The 22,262-nt window shown below is 46.2% G+C and overlaps 1 protein-coding gene across 1 annotated transcript; it reads left to right on the forward strand.

Moving 5' to 3' along the window:
* Positions 1 to 334: 334 nt before the first annotated feature.
* Positions 335 to 3,353, forward strand: LOC134021186 (protein piccolo-like). The gene is made up of 3 exons (XM_062461736.1): positions 335 to 471; positions 2,103 to 2,817; positions 2,848 to 3,353. Exons 2-3 carry the CDS (start codon positions 2,326 to 2,328, stop codon positions 3,295 to 3,297), a joined length of 942 nt encoding a protein of 313 aa, XP_062317720.1. The 5' UTR covers positions 335 to 471; positions 2,103 to 2,325; the 3' UTR covers positions 3,298 to 3,353.
* Positions 3,354 to 22,262: the final 18,909 nt, after the last annotated feature.

Genomic DNA, 22,262 nt, shown 5'->3' on the forward strand with positions numbered 1-22,262 from the left:
ACCTTGCTCCTTGTGAAACCAGTGAATAAATCATACTGCATAAATCGCAAGTGAAACAGGGAATATTACAAGATTTTATCAGCAGTTTTATAATGCCAAAGCATTATAAAAGCAGGAGCATTATGTGGTGATACATATTACACAGCGTACTGATGTTAAATCTCACTTTTGATAAAATAGACAATTGTGGCACACTGATACATTTGAGTGTGTATTGATATAATAACACGTGACTGGACGGGAATAAATCGGCTTGTCTCTTTAATTTAAATTTTCCTGCGTGATGCATCGTGATCATCTGTCAAGTGGCGGCGCTTGCGCAGTGGTGAGGGAGGAGGAGTGGATGCTGTTGGCTCGCGCGGATCCGTGCCCTCCATCCCGTGGCAATCAAACCGCAGAGACTGACAGGGAATACCGGACAAGGGTTGCATGAAATGGGAAGATATTTCTACTATGGAAGCAACCGGAAAGGTAGAATTTGCGAGTTTATTCCAATAGCTTTATTTAGCACATCTGTTTGACATTTTGACCAGGAAGGGTCGGATGCTCGGATGGAGGGAGTGATATGGGCGGAGGACAAATCCGAGAGGATTATAATATCTGGGCTTCTATGATAGCAGGGACTCAGTATCGGTGTCCGCAGAGATAGATGTGGTTTGAACCCATTTGGTGACAGAGTTGCACGTAAATTATATTTAAATGTGTCAAGGGCGCATGGAAACAACATAGAATTGTTTCAACATATAGGTCCACGGTCACCGGTCGGTTTTTAACCGTCATATCTTTCTTCTCGCCTTCACTATGGTTTGCGTTGTGTAGTTTAAAGTAGTAGTCTATTTTGTCTGTTTCGCCGCCAGACGGTTTATCACGACCAGGCAAGGAATGCAGCCTCACAGCCATACACACAGCTGCTTGACCCTCGATAATCTTGATAAATTATGTAGCCAATATTTTCTTTCGGTTTTCACAGACAGCTTTTACTTGTCTTCCATGTTAAATTTGTGACAAGTCATAGGCTATTTTCATGCCTTGTGGATGTCATAAAAGGTGATTCCATATCAACGTTCACTTCTCATGCTTTACTTATTCTGCCCGGATGTGCCAGCGGTTTATCCATTAAGCGCCAGATAGACTGGGATTTCTACTATGAACCGTACGCTGGTTTCACATCTACCACAAATAGCCTACAATATCAATTTATTTTCAGTGAGTATATTTAGTTTGTCAAAGGTTTTACGTGATTTCTGACGGATTCTATAGCACTCGTGGTGTTTTTTTTTAATCAAGCTTAGAATCAGAAAAATTAACACGACTTTTAGCTCTTTAGCACTATGACTAGTTTTGTATTTAATTTATGACTGAAAAAGGATTGCCGTTTATTGGCTTGATGAAGTATAAAAACTCGTAATCAATAGAGCAGCTCTGTGCTGCTGTCCACGGTGCTGAAATAATTTGTGTAAACGAAGTAAATCAAACCGAGACAGAATCATTATTTGTCTTCTTGAATAGAGGCGACCATACATGTGCGAATAGTAATCTTTTTAAGCTGAGACATCGACGATCAATATAGTTTTGATTTAGAGTAGGCTATTTGTATTAAATCCCGGAAAGTGAGTAGCAGTTACTCAAATATGGTGGGTTGAATTTAGTTCATAGGGATAATGAAAGCAGTGAATCTAGTCAAGTGGCATTGTTCTACAACTTAATACCAACAATGTGGTTTAACGATACAAAACAGAAATGTATAAATATTATTTTTCACAATTCAGCGTGTGAGCGCACAAGATCGACTGAGACTAATATGTCATGTTGGAGGATAGCGACATATCCACCTCACAGTTATTAGCTCGTGACATTCTGCTTTTTCTGTTGTCATTACTTTCCAATATACTGTGTGGTGTGTTTATTTGTTTTCCATTTCGTGCCCAGGGCAGCATATCTAATCAGATGATATTATCTGCGTAACAATGCTCATTGCTCTTTTACTCGCAGCTTAATAAATCGTTCTCTCTCCCTCTCTTTCACGTTCCCTCTCTCCTCTCCTCATCCCTCTCTCATTGTCCCTTCCTCCATCGCACCCTGTCGTCGTCCTGCCTGAGCAGGAAGGCTGATGTAGATGCAGAGCCAGAGGAGAGCCCAGGGAGCAGCAGCAGCAGCAGCAGTGGGGCAGTAGATGCCCTCTCCCCAGCCTCAGCCCCAGCCCCCCCTCAAGGCCCTGCAAGACAGCGAGGAAAGAGTGGAGACAGCTCCTGCTCTGACTCAGAAGGCACCGTAGACTCCAGCCAGGAGGAGGAGGAGGACGAGGAGGACGAGGAAGACCCCGCCATGTTCTCTAACTTCTTGAGCGGGGCTAACCCCCTCAGTGCTGTGTCTTCCACTGTCAACAAGTTTGGCCTGTTTGGGGATGATGGGGATCAAAAACAGAAAGCGCCCCCACAGCAGGCTGGCAAGCCTCCAGGGGGGCAGCAGCAGGTATCTGGCCCTGGGAAAAACCCTAAACAGCCTCATGAACCTCAGAAACAGGGCCAGGGACCTCCAAAGCAGGGAGGGCACCAGTTGCAGGGTAATGGACAGGCTGGTTCGCCAGGTAACAAAGCCAGTGGACAGCCAGCTCCTTCTAAGGTTGGGACACAGTCTGCCAAACCCGTTGAAGTAGGACTGCAGCAAACTCCTCCCAAAACTGGAGTGACTCAACAGGGCTCACCCAAAGTTGGAGCTCAACAACCTCCCCCAAAAGGTGGGCCACAATCACAAACAGCTAAGGGACAACAGCAAGCGGCCCCTAAGACAGGACCCCAACAACAAGGGTCCCCTAAGGTTGGTTCCCAGTCGCAAGGATCCCCTAAGGTTGGTGCCCAGTCGCAAGGGTCCCCTAAGGTTGGTGCCCAGTCGCAAGGGTCCCCTAAGGCTGGACCACAACAACCAGATTCTCCCAGGACTACACCACCCCAACAGGCTTCTGGCAAATCAGGGCCTCTGCCACAAAGTCCAAAAGGGCCTGTTACTCGCCCAGCTGGCCAGGCCCAGACAAGAACTCCATCACAGGGAGTCACTAGAACCGGACCTCAAAAATCAGGTTCTACTGGGGAAAGAACCCTCTGTCCAGTGTGTAACACCACAGAACTCAATATCAACACCAAGGAGCCACCGAACCATAATACCTGCACACAGTGTAAGACAGAGGTTTGCAGTTTGTGTGGCTTCAGTCCTCCAGACTCTGGCGTAAGTAGATCTGCAGTGCAAATAAACAGTGGAAATGTGTCATGTGAACCTTATTTATTCATAGAAGCAGTGTAATTAGTCAGTGTAACGATTATGACCTTCTTACCAGTCTGTTTGAATACAGTAATCTTATTTAGTGACAGTTAATTTAGCATGATATATTTATTCTGTAACTAAATTAAACAATTGTTTGTCAGTTATCTTAAAGGGGTCATTGACTGATTTTATAGGGTATTTCACACTGTTCCTTAAGGTCTCCGATAGGGTATGTAACATTGGCTGGGCTGAAAATGGCCCGGGTGCTGTTCTATGCGCCCTAATGCAACCCTGTGAAATAGCCCTAGAAATGAAACAAGAGAATTTCTCCCTTTTATGGTATGCTCATGAATATATAGATGAGCTGCGGGGCTGGTTGGTTTACAACGAGCGAAGCTGAGGAGCAAAGATGCAACATAGCCAAACATGCATTGTAATTGTAGGTTTACATGACAACACAGCTTATTTATTCGAATGAAACACAGTCAGGAAAATGAAATAACGTTAGCCCCATTGCCAATAAACTAAATCATCACATATTCTACCTATGCTAGATACAGGAGAGGTTAGCATTGCTAATAACTGTTAGCGACAAATCATACTTACAGTTTGCGGTTGTGATGCGCATACGGTCGGAACAGCACCTCTTTTCAGCAACAGCGGCTGAGCAAATCCTGCTTTAAATTGTCAGTTTTTCAAAAGTGTCTTTGGTGAAATGGTTTGAGCAAATGAATGAATGAGTGTCAAACTTCACAGGGATCTCATAGACACATTTTGCATAGGAAAGAGGTGTCAATGGACTTTGAGGTTCAGGGTATGTCCATTTTACCCACCAAAGTGTCGTTATTCAACTATGACAAGGTAAACTCAGTTTGTAGTCAATGACCCCTTTAAATAAAAACGTGAATGGGAAAAATAATTATTGTAAATATTTGTTCACATATTGTGATCCTGCTCTCTGCCAAATAACATTTACATGAAGTTTTACTACGATTTACTCTTACTTATTAAGCTTACTTACAAACATTGACAGTTTGTATTTTATAGCATTGTAAGACAAATATTTACTCTTCAGGCAAAGGAGTGGCTGTGTCTTACCTGCCAGATGCAGCGAGCTGTTGGAGGAACGGAGCCCCAAGGACCCCCCATTGTGAAGCCCCAGCCGTCACCTAACAAAACATCAACAAACACTGCACCTCAGAAGAAAGGGACGCCGGAAGCTGCTACACAGGCACTTACTCAGAAACCAGTTAGCCCTGCTCCCACACAGAAAACCCCACAGGAAAACCGGAGAACATCAGGACCACCGGACCAGACCAGCCAGCCAGGCCAGAAATCAGGAAATGCCTCCCCATCCACACAGCGAGAACTTGGGAAACCTCAGCAACAGCCCCCCAAAGGTGGAACCTCTCCTGCAAAGGCTGCTCCAACACAGGTCCAGCCCCCCAAACAGGAGTCAGGGGGCTTCTTTGGTTTTGGTGGTGCTAAATCTCAGCCTGCTGCATCACAGCCTGCAGAGTCAGTTTCTGGGAAGATGTTTGGCTTTGGCTCCTCCATCTTCAGTTCTGCCTCCACTTTGATCACCTCAGCTGTTCAGGATGAGCCTCGCCCCACACCTCCAGCTTCCCCCAAGGTGTCTGCTGCAGCTCAGGCCTCTCCCAAGATGCCACTTGCTAAGGAGACCAAACCACCTGCTGCTCAGAAAGCAGAGGAGAAGAATCCAGAGCAACCCCAGCAGACCAAGGCTCCTCCATCAGAACAGGCCAAAATGTTCAGGACCCCATCAGAGCCTCCAAAGTCAGCAGCAGCCTCCCAACCAGCTCCCAAAGCAGGCCAGTCCACCTGTCCTCTCTGCAAGGTGGGACTCAATGTGGGCTCCAAGGACCCTCCCAACTACAACACCTGCACGCAATGCAAGAACACTGTTTGCAACCAATGTGGATTTAACCCCATGCCAAATTCTGAGGTAAGTATTATAGCAGTGTGATTGCAATGTAACTACAATGCCAGGCCTGTCTGTTTGTGTGTTTCTGTTTTTGTGGCTCAATCTTCTTGAGAACTGGTATGAAGTTGAAAATCAGTGCGATATTGCTCAGGACCCAAGGCCATGTAGTGCCTGTGACATTTTTTGGATGAGTTGTTCACCTTTGCAAAATATAAATATAAGCCTAAAAAGTGACGTGTTGCATCATGGGCACTTCATGCAAAAATACTGCCACCAAAACCACAGTGTAGGTAGTTGTCAATCAAATTTTAAGTCAGAAATTCACAGGTTTTCTTCATGGATGACATTCCGGCTAGCTAACAAAAAAAAGACTGTATAAAGTGGATACTTTATTTTCAGTAAAGATCAGTGAATTTTGTTATGTTCATGAATTACACATTTGCTGTTAATTCATGTGGATGCGCAGTAATATCTCTAATCTAACTGTGGAAAGATTTGACCCTAACCCTTACCCTACACATAAACTCCAATTAAATTAAATCAACTAACCGGCATCTTAATCATTGACTGTATCACAGGCATAGACGTCACGGGCACAGCACTCGGTTTAATACTAACTACAGGTAGTTTTTTGAATTTGTGATGGAAGCAATGTATAAATCAAATCAAATCAGAATGTATTTGTATAGCCCTTTTTACACGCAAGCATGTCACAGAGGGCTTCACGTACGCCCATAGAACTGCCTCTCAACCAACCTAAACCCTCAAGGTAGACAAGGAAAAACTCCCAGAAAAACTCACTAGAGGAGAAATAAATGGAAGAAACCTTGGGAGGAGCAATTCAGTGAGGGATCCCCTCCTCCAGAGACGGTTGGTGAAAGAGAGGAGCAGAACACAGGCTTAACATGGTCATACAGCAGGGAAATGTCAATGGGTTTTCTGATAGTTACCGTATAACTCTATACGGTAACTATTTACATGGTTGGTCCATGTATTTTTAGAACTGACCATGGCTTGTCGCCAATGGGTAATCCAGTGATCGACACTGAAAAGACTTTGAACTTCAACATATGGTGTATACTGTAGAAGATTGTGGTTAAGTAATGGTACAGTATGATCATTTAATGATCTGAGGAATTATAAAAAGGCCTGTTCTGATCCAAACTCCCAACCCTAGAGGTAGTATCGGATTTACATGACAGCCACATGTGCTGTAATTCCTAGTTTTGATTGCATCCTGGCCCGACTGCTTTGTCACGTGCTGGCTTGGCTGGAGAGATGCACTCTGTGTAATGCTCAAAGCTGACAGGCATGACTGTGCAGCCATGGCAGTGAGCAATAGCAGCTGGTAAAAACAGTTAATATATTTATTGGGAGTCAGATGGCTGAGCAGTGAGGGAGTCGGGCTAGTAATCTGAAGGTTGCCAGTTCGATTCCCAGCCGTGCCAAATGACGTTGTGTCCTTGGGCAAGTCACTTCACCCTACTTGCCTCGGGGGAATGTCCCTGTATTTACTGTAAGTCGCTCTGGATAAGAGCGTCTGCTAAATGACTAAATGTAATATCTAAATGTATTGGCAGATTCCCTCTTAGGGGATCATCTGGTAGGGAAACACCATGTTGGCTGAGACTCTAAATAGATTCTCCAGCTTCTAGGTTATCTACAGCACAAAAGGACTTGACACTTGACTCTGTAATTCAATGCACACTGTTTGTAGGATACATTGGCAAGGATAGTCTAAGGCTATATGATCCCATGTGATGCCTCTATGCTCGGCTGATGGCCTAAACTAGTAATCCACAGAGATGGGAGCGAGATATCTCATGCTATGCACCTTAGCAGAGGTGATGAGTGTGGGAACATCACAATTGGTCAGATTACTATTTTCCTGTATTGAATCGGAAAATCCTTGCTACATCTTGCCTGTGAAAAGAGCATACATTTTGCAACAACAAATCGCTGTATACTTAGGAAGCCATCTTATAGCTGTATTCCCTTACTGAATGTAGACACGAGTACAGTGATATCACAGATTGAAATTGAATCATTACAATGTGCATTTCAATGTAGAGGTAATTATTCATGAAAAGTAAAATGTGATGTTAGGGTCCAAAGTTTGCTGTCTATCCGATAAGCAGCCTTCGTTTTTGGTTGGTTAAATAGAATCAGTAACATGTTAGAAAACTGAGAGGCCTTAAAAGCATGTTTGGGGACTTGAAGGTTACTTGGTTGTTATAGAATATTATACTGTGACATTTTTAAGTGCTCTGGACAAGCCGTTAGGAAAGCTTAACTCCATTGCAATGGCAGTGTTGTTCAGTCTCCTATGTGAGGTTGTGACTGTCTGTTAATTGCAGAAACGTAATGAGAACACTACAGCAATTGACTGCTGTAATGAACCAGCATTACCAGAGACTCTATTTAAAGTTAAAAAGCCTTAAGCAATGATGTTTATTGTATGAGCAAAAAGCACTTATATACAGAACCAACCATTTAAAACCCAATCTTGTAGGGCTAAATTGGATTTATTGTCCCTTTCCTTGAAGGCAAAACCTGCAGATGGGAATGCCATTCATTAAGAAATACATCATTTCTGTATCTGACATTGTATCGATAATGTACTTGATATTGATCTTCTCAATATGCAATATTACTAATTTATGTATATATAAATATTAGACTATTAAGGAGTGTTGAATTTGAACACATGATCATGTGATTTGCATCTAAGATATCTTGTTTTGTTTTCAGGTGAAGGAGTGGCTGTGTCTAACCTGCCAGATGCAGAGAGCTGTTGGAGGAATGGACCCCCCAGGACCCCCCATGGTGAAGCCACAGCCCTCACCCAACAAAACTTCTACTTCTGCCACACCACAAAAGAAGGAGACTTCAACTCCAGGGTCCCCCCAGAGAAAGCCATCTTCTCCAGCAGTCCAGCCACCCAAAGCTGAGGCTGGTAAAGGTTTACAGTCTCAGAAAGGCAGTCCAGCTCCTGCTCAGAAAACACCACAGGACAACAGAAGAACATCTGGGCCTCAGAAACCACCAGACCAGACCAGCCAACCAGGGCGTAAGCAGAGTAATGCTGCCCAGCAGGAGTCAGGGGGCTTCTTAGGCTTTGGTGGTGCTAAATCTCAGCCTGCTGCATCACAGCCTGCAGAGTCCGTTTCTGGGAAGATGTTTGGCTTTGGCTCCTCCATCTTCAGTTCTGCCTCCACTTTGATCACCTCAGCTGTTCAGGATGAGCCTCGCCCCACACCTCCAGCTTCCCCCAAGGTGTCTGCTTCAGCTCAGGCCTCTCCTAAGATGCCACTTGCTAAGGAGACCAAACCACCTGCTGCTCAGAAAGCAGAAGAGAAGAAACCAGAGCAACCCCAGCAGACCAAGGCTCCTCCATCAGAACAGGCCAAAATGGACAAGACCCCATCAGAGCCTCCAAAGTCAGCAGCAGTCTCCCAACCAGCTCCCAAAGCAGGCCAGTCCACCTGTCCTCTCTGCAAGGTGGGACTCAATGTGGGCTCCAAGGACCCTCCCAACTACAACACCTGCACGCAATGCAAGAACACTGTTTGCAACCTGTGTGGATTTAACCCAATGCCTCATGAAACACAGGTAAGAGAGCCTTAAACAATGAGGGAGAAGACAATGTGCTATCACACTTACAGGCTTTCTGAATTAGAATGACTTTAAGACAAAAATGCTATACTTTTTAAAGATCCTTGGAACAAACAGTATTTACATGAATAAAAGATAAGATAAGAACATTATTAATGTTCAGATACAATCTCACAATTCATGTAGAACTGTATGCTCAACTGCGCCAGTTATATTACATTTCACCACAACAAAACACTGCTTTAAATTTTTTAGGCGAAGGAGTGGCTGTGTCTAACCTGCCAGACACAGCGAGCTGTTGGAGGAATGGAGCCCCCAGGACCCCGCATGGTGAAGCCCCAGCCATCACCTAACAAAACATCAACAAAAGCTGCACCCCAAAAGTCTCCTTCAACTCCAGGGTCCCCCCAGAGAAAGCCATCTTCTCCAGCAGTCCAGCCACCCAAAGCTGAGGCTGGTAAAGGTTTAGAGTCTCACAAACAAGGCAGTCCAACTCCTGTTCAGAAATCACCACAAGACAACAGAAGAACATCTGGGCCTCAGAAACCACCAGACCAGACCAGCCAACCAGGGCGTAAGCAGAGTAATGCTGCCCAGCAGGAGTCAGGGGGCTTCTTAGGCTTTGGTGGTGCTAAATCTCAGCCTGCTGCATCACAGCCTGCAGAGTCAGTTTCTGGGAAGATGTTTGGCTTTGGCTCCTCCATCTTCAGTTCTGCCTCCACTTTGATCACCTCAGCTGTTCAGGATGAGCCTCGCCCCACACCTCCAGCTTCCCCCAAGGTGTCTGCTGCAGCTCAGGCCTCTCCCAAGATGCCACTTGCTAAGGAGACCAAACCACCTGCTGCTCAGAAAGCAGAAGACAAGAAACCAGAACAACCCCAGCAGACCAAGGCTCCTCCATCAGAACAGGCCAAAGTGGACAAGACCACATCAGAGCCTCCAAAGTCGGCAGCAGCCTCTAAACCAGCTCCCAAAGCAGGCCAGTCCACCTGTCCTCTCTGCAAGGTGGGACTCAATGTGGGCTCCAAGGACCCTCCCAACTACAACACCTGTACACAATGCAAGAACACTGTCTGCAATCTATGTGGATTTAACCCAATGCCTCATGAAACACAGGTAAGAGAGCATTAAACAATGAGAGAGAAGACAATGCACTGTCACACATACAGGCTTTTTTGAATTAGGCTGACTTCAAGGCAAAAATCCTAGACTTAAATAAAATACAATAATGGAACTTTCGATATGCATGTGTTTACATTTTCAAAGAAAAGAGAAGATGTAAAAATGTAATGACGTTAAGATAATCACAACATTCAATCAGAACTATGTGCTCGGGTGTTTCATATTCATTATGTTTTTTTCCATAATAGTACACTGTCTTGTGTTTTCAGGCAAAGGAGTGGCTATGTCTAACTTGCCAGACAAAGCGAGCTGTTGGAGGAATGGAGCCCCCAGGACCCCCCATGGTGAAGCCCCAGCCATCACCTAACAAAACATCAACAAAAGCTGCACCCCAAAAGTCTCCTTCAACTCCAGGGTCCCCCCAGAGAAAGCCATCTTCTCCAGCAGTCCAGCCACCCAAAGCTGAGGCTGGTAAAGGTTTAGAGTCTCACAAACAAGGCAGTCCAACTCCTGTTCAGAAATCACCACAAGACAACAGAAGAACATCTGGGCCTCAGAAACCACCAGACCAGACCAGCCAACCAGGGCGTAAGCAGAGTAATGCTGCCCAGCAGGAGTCAGGGGGCTTCTTAGGCTTTGGTGGTGCTAAATCTCAGCCTGCTGCATCACAGCCTGCAGAGTCAGTTTCTGGGAAGATGTTTGGCTTTGGATCCTCCATCTTCAGTTCTGCCTCCACTTTGATCACCTCAGCTGTTCAGGATGAGCCTCGCCCCACACCTCCAGCTTCCCCCAAGGTGTCTGCTGCAGCTCAGGCCTCTCCTAAGATGCCACCTGCTAAGGAGACCAAACCACCTGCTGCTCAGAAAGCAGAGGAGAAGAAACCAGAGCAACCCCAGCAGACCAAGGCTCCTCCATCAGAACAGGCCAAAATGGACAAGACCCCATCAGAGCCTCCAAAGTCAGCAGCAGCCTCCCAACCAGCTCCCAAAGCAGGCCAGTCAACCTGTCCTCTCTGCAAGATGGGACTCAATGTGGGCTCCAAGGACCCTCCCAACTACAACACCTGCACACAATGCAAGAACACTGTCTGCAACCAATGTGGATTTAACCCCATGCCTAATGAAAAAGCGGTAAGACCAATGAGAAAATTGTATTCACTACTAATAATAAGCCTCAGTTTCAATCATAAAAATCTACTATAGTTTATAACTATTTGTATTTTTGGATGTTTTCAAATCTCCGAAAAGAGTTACATCTGACAGGATTTTGTCAATATATTTTATCATAGCTATTACAACTAGAGAGGGTACCATTTCTGGGGAAACTGTGGGGTGTGCTTGCGTCGGTTGCAGATGGGTATGTTTCCAGGCTGTGAATATCAACACCCTGTATTTTTGTATGCCCTTCGACTGGTTAGCTCCTGCGATTGCCACACAGCAGAAGTATAGTAGTTAGCTAGCTCTACAATTTACCGGGGCTAGGTCTGAATCTAGGAGTAAAACTGAGCACAGCTGCCAGCTGTAGGTACTATATGCAGGTAGCAAGGCTAGTGCTAAATAACTATTTAGCTGGTTGGCTCCATGACGCCGGGTAAGTAGGGCTTGTGAGACTTCTCACCAAAAGAACGAAGAGGAACCCACTTGTCTAGCAGATTAAGACATGTTTGTAGGTACCTAGCGAAAAGTAGCCTCAACTTTCCTAGACTTTTAGCTACGGTACTAATGCTGAAGGCTCGCTGATATTACTGTCTGGCCTACTACAACGTTGTATCTATGCGTCGTTGCTAACGTGTGATGACGTTGTCACGTTAGGCTAGCACTGAGTTCCCTTGTTCGACACAAGGCACTTTTTGCCACAAAAACTTAATTCACGCTTAAACCGTGCAACAGAACGTAAATAAAAATACAAGCAACTCAATCGAGACCAATACGAAAATGTTGACACCTACGTTGTCTATGTAGTCCACATATTGAGGGATCCTTAGCGGTGGGAAAATAATAATAAAGAATAAATATACATGTGAGAGAACAAAGGTTGTGCTCGCAGAAGGTAAGTAATAGTCAGTATATTTAACATGTTTCATTAAATATTGTCAAACATGTTATTGCAATGTTCATGAAATCCTCTCAACATTATTCCATCTTTAAGTTGTTTTTTCAGTAACGATTACTTTACTAAGCATAACCCATCCCAAGTATCAATGGAAGGTGTGTGGCTTAAGATGATAGAGATAATAGTTAAAAAACAAAGCTGCAGTCATGTTGCATTAAAACATATACTATTTGAAAACAATGCGTTGAGATGGAGCATTAAATTCTACATATTTTTACCACACCAACTTCAGATAGTGTGATTGGATTCATAGATTCAAATAGGGTCATCCAATTTTCTATGTATGCCAATTCCAGAGTCATCAAATATTATATTACTGTATCATTTCAGATGCAGGAGTGGTTGTGTCTTACCTGCCAAGTACAACGAAGTGTTGGAAGTTTGGATTCCCCCGGACCCCCCATGGTGAATCCCCAACCGTCACCTAACAAAGTACCGACTTCACTTGCACACCAAAAGTCTCCTTCAACTCCAGGGTCCCCCCAGAGAAAGCCATCTTCTCCAGCAGTCCAGCCACCCAAGGCTGAGGCTGGTAAAGGTTTACAGTCTCAGAAACAAGGCAGTCCAACTCCTGTTCAGAAAACACCACAGGACAACAGAAGAACATCTGGGCCTCAGAAACCACCAGACCAGACCAGCCAACCAGGGCGGAAGCAGAGTAATGCTGCCCAGCAGGAGTCAGGGGGCTTCTTAGGCTTTGGTGGTGCTAAATCTCAGCCTGCTGCATCACAGCCTGCAGAGTCCGTTTCTGGGAAGATGTTTGGCTTTGGCTCCTCCATCTTCAGTTCTGCCTCCACTTTGATCACCCCAGCTGTTCAGGATGACCCTCGCCCCACACCTCCAGTTTCCCCCAAGGTGTCTGCTGCAGCTCAGGCCTCTCCTAAGATGTCAGAAGATGAGGAGAAGAAACCAGAGCAACCCCAGCAGATCAAGGCTCCTTCATCAGAACAGGCCAAAGTGGACAACACCCCATCAGAGCCTCCAAAGTCAGCAGCAGCCTCCCAACCAGCTCCCAAAGCAGGCCAGTCCACCTGTCCTCTCTGCAAGGTGGGACTCAATGTGGGCTCCAAGGACCCTCCCAACTACAACACCTGTACACAATGCAAGAACACTGTCTGCAACCAATGTGGATTTAATCCCATACCTCAGGAAACAAAGGTAAGACATCTGGTAAAATGAGTGATTTTTATTACTGTACATTTTGTAAAAAAAACATAAACTATTTGATTATGCAAACATTTCATAACAGCCCCATACTCTGTTTTATTGTTTCAGATAAAGGAGTGGCTTTGTCTTACCTGCCAGACACAGCGATCTGTTGGAGCAATTGAGCCACCAGGAACTCCCATGATGAAGCCCCAGCCATTGTCCAACAAAGTTTCCACAGCAGCTGACCCTCAAAAGAAAGACACCACTTCAAATGCTGTACAAGAGAAGGAGGCTTCAACTCCAGGGTCCCCCCAGAGAAAGCCATCTTCTCCAGCAGTCCAGCCACCCAAAGCTGAGGCTGGTAAAGGTTTACAGTCTCAGAAAGGCAGTCCAGCTCCTGCTCAGAAAACACCACAGGACAACAGAAGAACATCTGGGCCTCAGAAACCACCAGACCAGACCAGCCAACCAGGGCGTAAGCAGAGTAATGCTGCCCAGCAGGAGTCAGGGGGCTTCTTAGGCTTTGGTGGTGCTAAATCTCAGCCTGCTGCATCACAGCCTGCAAAGTCAGTTTCTGGGAAGATGTTTGGCTTTGGCTCCTCCATCTTCAGTTCTGCCTCCACTTTGATCACCTCAGCTGTTCAGGATGAGCCTCGCCCCACTCCTCCAGCTTCCCCCAAGGTGTCTGCTGCAGCTCAGGCCTCTCCTAAGATGTCACCTGCTAAGGAGACCAAACCACCTGCTGCTCAGAAAGCAGAGGAGAAGAAACCAGAGCAACCCCAGCAGATCAAGGCTCCTCCATCAGAACAGGCCAAAGTGGACAAGACCCCATCAGAGCCTCCAAAGTCAGCAGCAGCCTCCCAACCATCTCCCAAAGCAGGCCAGTCCACCTGTCCTCTCTGCAAGGTGGGACTCAATGTGGGCTCCAAGGACCCTCCCAACTACAACACCTGCACGCAATGCAAAAACTCTGTTTGCAACCAATGTGGATTTACTCCGATACCCCAAGTATCAGAGGTAAGAAGACATTGAGTCCTTCATGTTTTTTGCAATCACTACTTTAGTAAAAAAATGTCATGTATAAAGCTTTTTAACAAAGAATCAAATGCTTTTCCATTAAATCTACTTTTTAAAAATACATAGGAGGTTAGGATTCATTTCTTATGAAATTTAGTGGTGGATTAATATTATCTTTCTTAGAACTGCCAGTCTTAAAATATGCCAATCATTCATGCACTGATAATTCAGTTTCTCAATGACGCTTAAATCAAAAGCTTTACAGATACTTGGATTTTGTACTATATTGAATAAGCAGGATAATAATTTATTACAGGTTGAATTAAAATATTATTTACCCATGTAATTACCCATAATTAGGTGATGATTAACATTTGCTTACTTTAATTGCAAGATGAAAGTACCTTGAGTTTACCATTGTAAATGTTCAGGACACTAATATTAGCTGAGAATTAGTTTTTAGCAATAAGATCTTTCTAATAAACCGTTTTGTTTCAGACAAAGGAGTGGCTGTGTCTTACCTGCCAAATGCAGCGAGCTGTTGAAGGAATGGACCCCCCAGGACCCCCCAAGATGAAACCACAACCCTCACCCAACAAAACTTCCACTTCTGCCACACCACAAAAGAAGGAGACTTCAACTCCAGGGTCCCCCCAGAGAAAGCCATCTTCTCCAGCAGTCCAGCCACCCAAGGCTGAGGCTGGTAAAGGTTTAGAGTCTCACAAACAAGGCAGTCCAGCTCCTGTTCAGAAATCACCACAAGACAACAGAAGAACATCTGGGCCTCAGAAACCACCAGACCAGACCAGCCAACCAGGGCGTAAGCAGAGTAATGCTGCCCAGCAGGAGTCAGGGGGCTTCTTAGGCTTTGGTGGTGCTAAATCTCAGCCTGCTGCATCACAGCCTGCAGAGTCCGTTTCTGGGAAGATGTTTGGCTTTGGCTCCTCCATCTTCAGTTCTGCCTCCACTTTGATCACCTCAGCTGTTCAGGATGAGCCTCGCCCCACACCTCCAGCTTCCCCCAAGGTGTCTGCTTCAGCTCAGGCCTCTCCTAAGATGCCACCTGCTAAGGAGACCAAACCACCTGCTGCTCAGAAAGCAGAGGAGAAGAAACCAGAGCAACCCCAGCAGACCAAGGCTCCTCCATCAGAACAGGCCAAAATGGACAAGACCCCATCAGAGCCTCCAAAGTCAGCAGCAGTCTCCCAACCAGCTCCCAAAGCAGGCCAGTCCACCTGTCCTCTCTGCAAGGTGGGACTCAATGTGGGCTCCAAGGACCCTCCCAACTACAACACCTGCACACAATGCAAGAACTCTGTTTGCAACCAATGTGGATTTACTCCTATTCCCCAAGTATCAGAGGTAAGAACTATGGTTTCCCTGCTGGCTTTTAGCAATCACTGCTGTGACATAATATATGCCTTCATAAAGCTTCTAAATAAACCATCAAGTACTTTTCCATTACAGGTTTTTTTTTTTTTTACGTACAGGAGGTCAGGAAATATGTCAAAGTTTAAGATGTCATTCATTTATTTTTTTAATTTGTTATTTCTATCATTTTAATTGGAACTGCCACTCATACATACTCTAATCACTCATGCACTTTTTATACTGTGTTTCTCATTGATGTTTAGATTAAAAGCTTTACAAATGCATGTAGATACTATATTTTATATTCTATTGAGTAATTATGTTGAGCGTTTAATTACAGGCTGAATTAAAATGTTATTGACCTTTTACATTGACACATAATATGGTAATACATTTATATTTGATTGCACAAATTGCAAGATATAAGTACTTAGTATTTACATCCATGAATATCCATGACACAAGTATCTGGTGAGAATTTGCATGAAGCAATAAGCTCTTCCTAACCTAACAAACCATTTTGTTTTAGGTGAAAGAGTGGCTGTGTCTTACTTGCCAGATGGAGCGAGCTGTTGGAGGAATGGAGGCCTCTGAAGCCTCAAGTATTAAATTACTGCCCTCACCTAACAAAGTTGCTACACCATCTACGTCCCAAAAGAAGGAAACTTCAACACCGGGGTCCCCCCAGAGAAAGCCATCTTCTCCAGCAGTCCATCCACCCAAGGCTGAGGCTGCTAAAGGTTTACAGTCTCAGAAACAAGACAGTCCAGCTCCTGCTCAGAAATCACCACAGGACAACAGAAGAACATCTGGGCCTCAGAAACCACCAGACCAGACCAGCCAACCAGGGCGTAAGCAGAGTAATGCTGCCCAGCAGGAGTCAGGGGGCTTCTTAGGCTTTGGTGGTGCTAAATCTCAGCCTGCTGCATCACAGCCTGCAGAGTCAGTTTCTGGGAAGATGTTTGGCTTTGGCTCCTCCATCTTCAGTTCTGCCTCCACTTTGATCACCTCATCTGTTCAGGATGAGCCTCGCCCCACACCTCCAGCTTCCCCCAAGGTGTCTGCTTCAGCTCAGGCCTCTCCTAAGATGCCACCTGCTAAGGAGACCAAACCACCTGCTGCTCAGAAAGCAGAAGAGAAGAAACCAGAGCAACCCCAGCAGATCAAGGCTCCTCCATCAGAACAGGCCAAAATGGACAAGACCCCATCAGAGCCTCCAAAGTCAGCAGCAGCCTCCCAACCATCTCCCAAAGCAGGCCAGTCCACCTGTCCTCTCTGCAAGGTGGGACTCAATGTGGGCTCGAAGGCCCCACCAAACTACAACACCTGTACACAATGCAAGAACACTGTCTGCAAAAAATGTGGATTTAATCCCATACCTCAAGAAACTGAGGTAAGTTAAATAAAATGTCAATACCTTAAGGTTTATATAGCTAAAATGCAAATAATAAATACATTAGATATTGTCTGGACTGCAAGATTAACTACTAAGATATTGAAAGGATTAATGTTGATGTGTGTTTCTTTAGGTGAAGGAGTGGCTGTGTCTTACCTGCCAGATGCTGCGAGCTGTTGGAGAAGTAGAGCCCCAAGGAACCCCAATGATGAAACCCCAGCCTGTTGCTAATAAAGTCCCTGTAACTGCTGCCACAAGCATAAAGGATGTTACATTGAAAGAGGACAAAACTACTCTTCCAATGAAGGATATTCCATTACCAACTCCTGCCTCAACAGAGGAAACACAAGTTATATCTAAAAAGATAGACGACCAAACTGAGTCCTCAATTCCTGCCTCACTCTTTACCCAAGATACCCCAGCCCCATCTTCAGTAATTCTCAAGGAGGCCCAAATTCCTGCCCCGCTCCGAATGACGGAAGAGGCTCCAGTTCCTGCCCCAACCCTCATCAAACAGGAGGTTCCAGTTCCTGCCCCAACGCTCATCAAGGAGGAGGTTCCAGTCCCTGCCCCAGGTCTTCCCAAGGAGGAGGTTCCAGTCCCTGCCCCATGTCTCCCCAAGGAGGAGGTTCCAGTTCCTGCCCCATGTCTCCCCAAGGAGGAGGTTCCAGTTCCTGCCCCATGTCTCCCCAAGGAGGAGGTTCCAGTTCCTGCCCCATGTCTCCCCAAGGAGGAGGTTCCAGTTCCTGCCCCATGTCTCCCCAAGGAGGAGGTTCCAGTCCCTGCCCCAGGTCTTCCCAAGGAGGAGGTTCCAGTCCCTGCCCCATGTCTCCCCAAGGAGGAGGTTCCAGTTCCTGCCCCATGTCTCCCCAAGAAGGAGGTTCCAGTTCCTGCCCCATGTCTCCCCAAGGAGGAGGTTCCAGTCCCTGCCCCATGTCTCCCCAAGGAGGAGGTTCCAGTCCCTGCCCCATGTCTCCCCAAGGAGGAGGTTCCAGTCCCTGCCCCATGTCTCCCCAAGGAGGAGGTTCCAGTTCCTGTCCCGACCCTCATCAAGGAGGAGGTTCCAGTTCCTGCCCCACTCCTCACCAAGGAGGATGTTCCAGTTCCTACCCCAGGTCTTGCCCAGGAGGAGGCTCCTGTTCCTGCCCCACTGAAGGAAGGCACAATATTAAACATGACACAGGGTAAAGAGACTCAACCATGCTTTGCATCACAGAATAAAGATGCCCAAACTCCTGGTTCACCCAAATCAAAAGTGACAACTGAGGCAAATATAATTCAGAGAGAGTTATCTTCTGCTGAGATCACCAATGCTGATGAGAAACCTACAGCTGTTGGGAAATCAATGACCAAACTAGACAGAGTTTCAACCAAACAGCCTGATGTTGCTCAACTTCTGAAGCAACCAGACATACAAAAGCCCAACCAGCTGCAGTCTGCAGCTAAACCTATACAAGTTCAGCCTCAACAACCTACAAAACAAGACCTCAACCCTGTTCTTCCTACACAGGAAACAGGAAAGCCCCAGCAACAGCCTTCCAAAGATGCGACCTCTCCCGCCAAAGTTGTGGCACCACAAGCCCAGCCCCCCAAACAGGAGTCAGGGGGCTTCTTAGGCTTTGGTGGTGCTAAATCTCAGCCTGCTGCATCACAGCCTGCAGAATCAGTTTCTGGAAAGATGTTTGGCTTTGGCTCCTCCATCTTTAGTTCTGCCTCCACTTTGATCACCTCAGCTGTTCAGGATGAGCCTCGCCCCACACCTCCAGCTTCCCCCAAGGTGTCTGCTGCAGCTCAGGCCTCTCCTAAAATGCCCCTTGCTAAGGAGACCAAACCACCTGCTGCTCAGAAAGCAGAGGAGAAGAAACCAGAACAACCCCAGCAGACCAAGGCTCCTCCATCAGAACAGGCCAAAGTGGACAAGACCCCATCAGAGCCTCCAAAGTCAGCAGCAGCCTCCCAACCATCTCCCAAAGCAGGCCAATCCACCTGTCCTCTCTGCAAGGTGGGACTCAATGTGGGCTCCAAGGACCCTCCCAACTACAACACCTGTACACAATGCAAGAACACTGTCTGCAACCAATGTGGATTCAACCCAATGCCTCATGGAACACAAGTAAGTACACACAGAACCTTCATTCTCTTTTTAAATTGAAGTACCTTTTTTGAGCAATTCCTTTTTGAAGCAGTATTCAGGATTGTAAGTGTTTTGTAAAAAGGTTGAATCTTAATGTTGGTGAAATTCAAGCCCTAGATACATAACATTTTGAGTTTGTACGATAGTTTTACAATCCTAATTAAAATACAACTAATAAAATAACTGTTTGTTTATGTTCTTTCACGTAGAGTGTCATATGCAATTTGTCTTAGTGACTCCGATTATAATGTAATAACCTGTCCCTGTAAAGCAAAGAGATTGCCTATAATTTACTATTTGCTAGAAATATGTTTAGAGAGAGTAAAGGAGTAAATAATATGCATGGAAAGCATTGCTAATCGGAAATCATCTTGGAGTTTACTCATTATGAATTCAAACTAACAATATCATTTGCTTTCAGGAGAAGGAATGGCTCTGTCTAACCTGTCAGATGCAGAGAGCAGTCGGTGTAATGGAACCTCCAGGAGCTACCATGATGAAACCTCAGCCCTCGGCCCACAAAGTCTCTCTGACTCCAGCTGCCCCTCAGAAGGACAAACCAATATCAGCTGTTCTCCAGAAGGACGTACCGGCATCACATATCTCCCCCTCCATGGCCTCACAGCTGGACCAAAAGCAAGTGGTAAACTCCACTCCAAGTACTGCCAAGCAAAATGTTATTACAACTCCCATGCATCCTCAGCAGCAGCAAGGCCAGCCTCAACAGCCTCCGACAGGGGTCACAAAATCAGAACCTGTGAAACCACAGCAACAAGTCCCAAAAACTGGACCATCTCCTGCCAAAGCTGCTCCAACACAGGTCCAGCCCCCCAAACAGGAGTCAGGGGGCTTCTTTGGTTTTGGTGGTGCTAAATCTCAGCCTGCTGCCACAAAGCCTGCAGAGTCCGTTTCTGGGAAGATGTTTGGCTTTGGATCCTCCATTTTCAGTTCTGCCTCCACTTTGATCACCTCAGCTGTTCAGGATGAGCCTCGCCCCACACCTCCAGCTTCCCCCAAGGTGTCTGCTGCAGCTCAGGCCTCTCCTAAGATGCCACCTGCTAAGGAGACCAAACCACCTGCTGCTCAGAAAGCAGAGGAGAAGAAACCAGAGCAACCCCAGCAGACCAAGGCTCCTCCATCAGAACAGGACAAAGTGGACAAGACCCCATCAGAGCCTCCAAAGTCAGCAGCAGCCTCCCAACCATCTCCCAAAGCAGGCCAGTCCACCTGTCCTCTCTGTAAGGTGGGACTCAATGTGGGCTCCAAGGACCCTCCAAACTACAACACCTGCACACAATGCAAGAACACTGTCTGCAACCAGTGTGGATTCAACCCCATACCTCAAGAAACAGAGGTAAGTTATTAGAGCACAGTTAAATGTAGCATTTTGAAAAGGACATGTTCTGAGACATTCAGTTGCTCTTGTGTCTTTTAACACACATATTGTGTTTCAGGTGAAGGAGTGGCTGTGTCTTACCTGTCAAATGCATAGAGCTGTTGGAGGAATGGAGCCCCCAGGACCTCCCACAATGAAACCACAGCCCTCACCCAACAAACCCAGCGCACCAGCTGTACCTCTAAAGGAAGCGCAGACACCTCTTTCTCAACAGGCGAAAACCCCAGAACCATCCGCACTTAGAAAGGAGCTCCCACCTTCAGCTCAAATCCAGAAGTTAGTCCCTGCTGCTGTTGGAACCCCTGTTCCAGTTGAAGGCTCACCCAAAAAGATACATCCAGATGTGTCATCCAAAGAGGTACCTGCTATTGGTTTGCAACCAGAGACAAAAACAGCCGCACCTTCAACCATGGCCGGTGGATCTACTATTGCATCACAGCTATTTGAAAAGGAAAAACCTAGCTCATCGAATCCTCCTGCTGTACCACCACAAGTTCAGCCTCAACGAGCTGCAAAACCAGAACCCAAAACGATTCCTACAAAGCATGATATTCAGCCACAGCCCCCCACAGGTGGAACGTCTCCTGCCAAAGCTGCTCCAACACAGGTCCAGCCCCCCAAACAGGAGTCAGGGGGCTTCTTTGGTTTTGGTGGTGCTAAATCTCAGCCTGCTGCATCACAGCCTGCAGAGTCAGTTTCTGGGAAGATGTTTGGCTTTGGCTCCTCCATCTTCAGTTCTGCCTCCACTTTGATCACCTCATCTGTTCAGGATGAGCCTCGCCCCACACCTCCAGCTTCCCCCAAGGTGTCTGCTTCAGCTCAGGCCTCTCCTAAGATGCCACTTGCTAAGGAGACCAAACCACCTGCTGCTCAGAAAGCAGAGGAGAAGAAACCAGAGCAACCCCAGCAGACCAAGGCTCCTCCATCAGAACAGGCCAAAATGGACAAGACCCCATCAGAGCCTCCAAAGTCAGCAGCAGCCTCTAAACCAGCTCCCAAAGCAGGCCAGTCCACCTGTCCTCTCTGCAAGGTGGGACTCAATGTGGGCTCCAAGGACCCTCCCAACTACAACACCTGCACACAATGCAAGAACACTGTCTGCAACCTGTGTGGATTTAACCCCATGCCTCACAGTGATAAGGTATGGTTCTAAAATGATTAACTACTAACTAATATCATGTCATCAACCATTACATTTTCAGGTTTGAGATTTTGGATACAGGATTTGTTTTGAGCTTGTGTTTACATGTAAAGGGCCACAGTATTCTCGCTGTTTGATATTCAAATCACGCTGATGCTGTTCAGAATAGAGGATTCAGTCAGGCATGGCAGACCAGCAGCATTGTCGTCCATCTCCATGTCTGCGTGGATGGCACAGCTGGAAAGCTGCATTGTTCTCCATCTCGTAAATCTCAGGGAGTGAATCTCCGTCGCCCTCCCTCTGCCGTCGTTTACTGCCGGACACTCATGGTGATTTCAGCTGCTGATGACGAATAATAACAGGCCATGGCTTCTTGCTCAGACAGCTCCCAGTTCATCCAGCTGCCAGGGAAGGCAAAGAGGGAGGATTTGGGTGCGAGAGCATGTGTTGTTTCTGCCTTGTGAAGCTACAGTGCCTGCCATCATGATGGCAGCTATATGGGTTCTCAATGTTCTTGTGGTACAATGAGGAAAGAGTAATGGTGGATACATTTGAGTCTTAAAAAGAACATTCAATTTTCTTCATGCTGTTGTGCTGGAGCTGTTG

This window comes from Osmerus eperlanus, chromosome 5 (assembly GCF_963692335.1).
Source record: "Osmerus eperlanus chromosome 5, fOsmEpe2.1, whole genome shotgun sequence".
NCBI lineage: Eukaryota > Metazoa > Chordata > Actinopteri > Osmeriformes > Osmeridae > Osmerus > Osmerus eperlanus.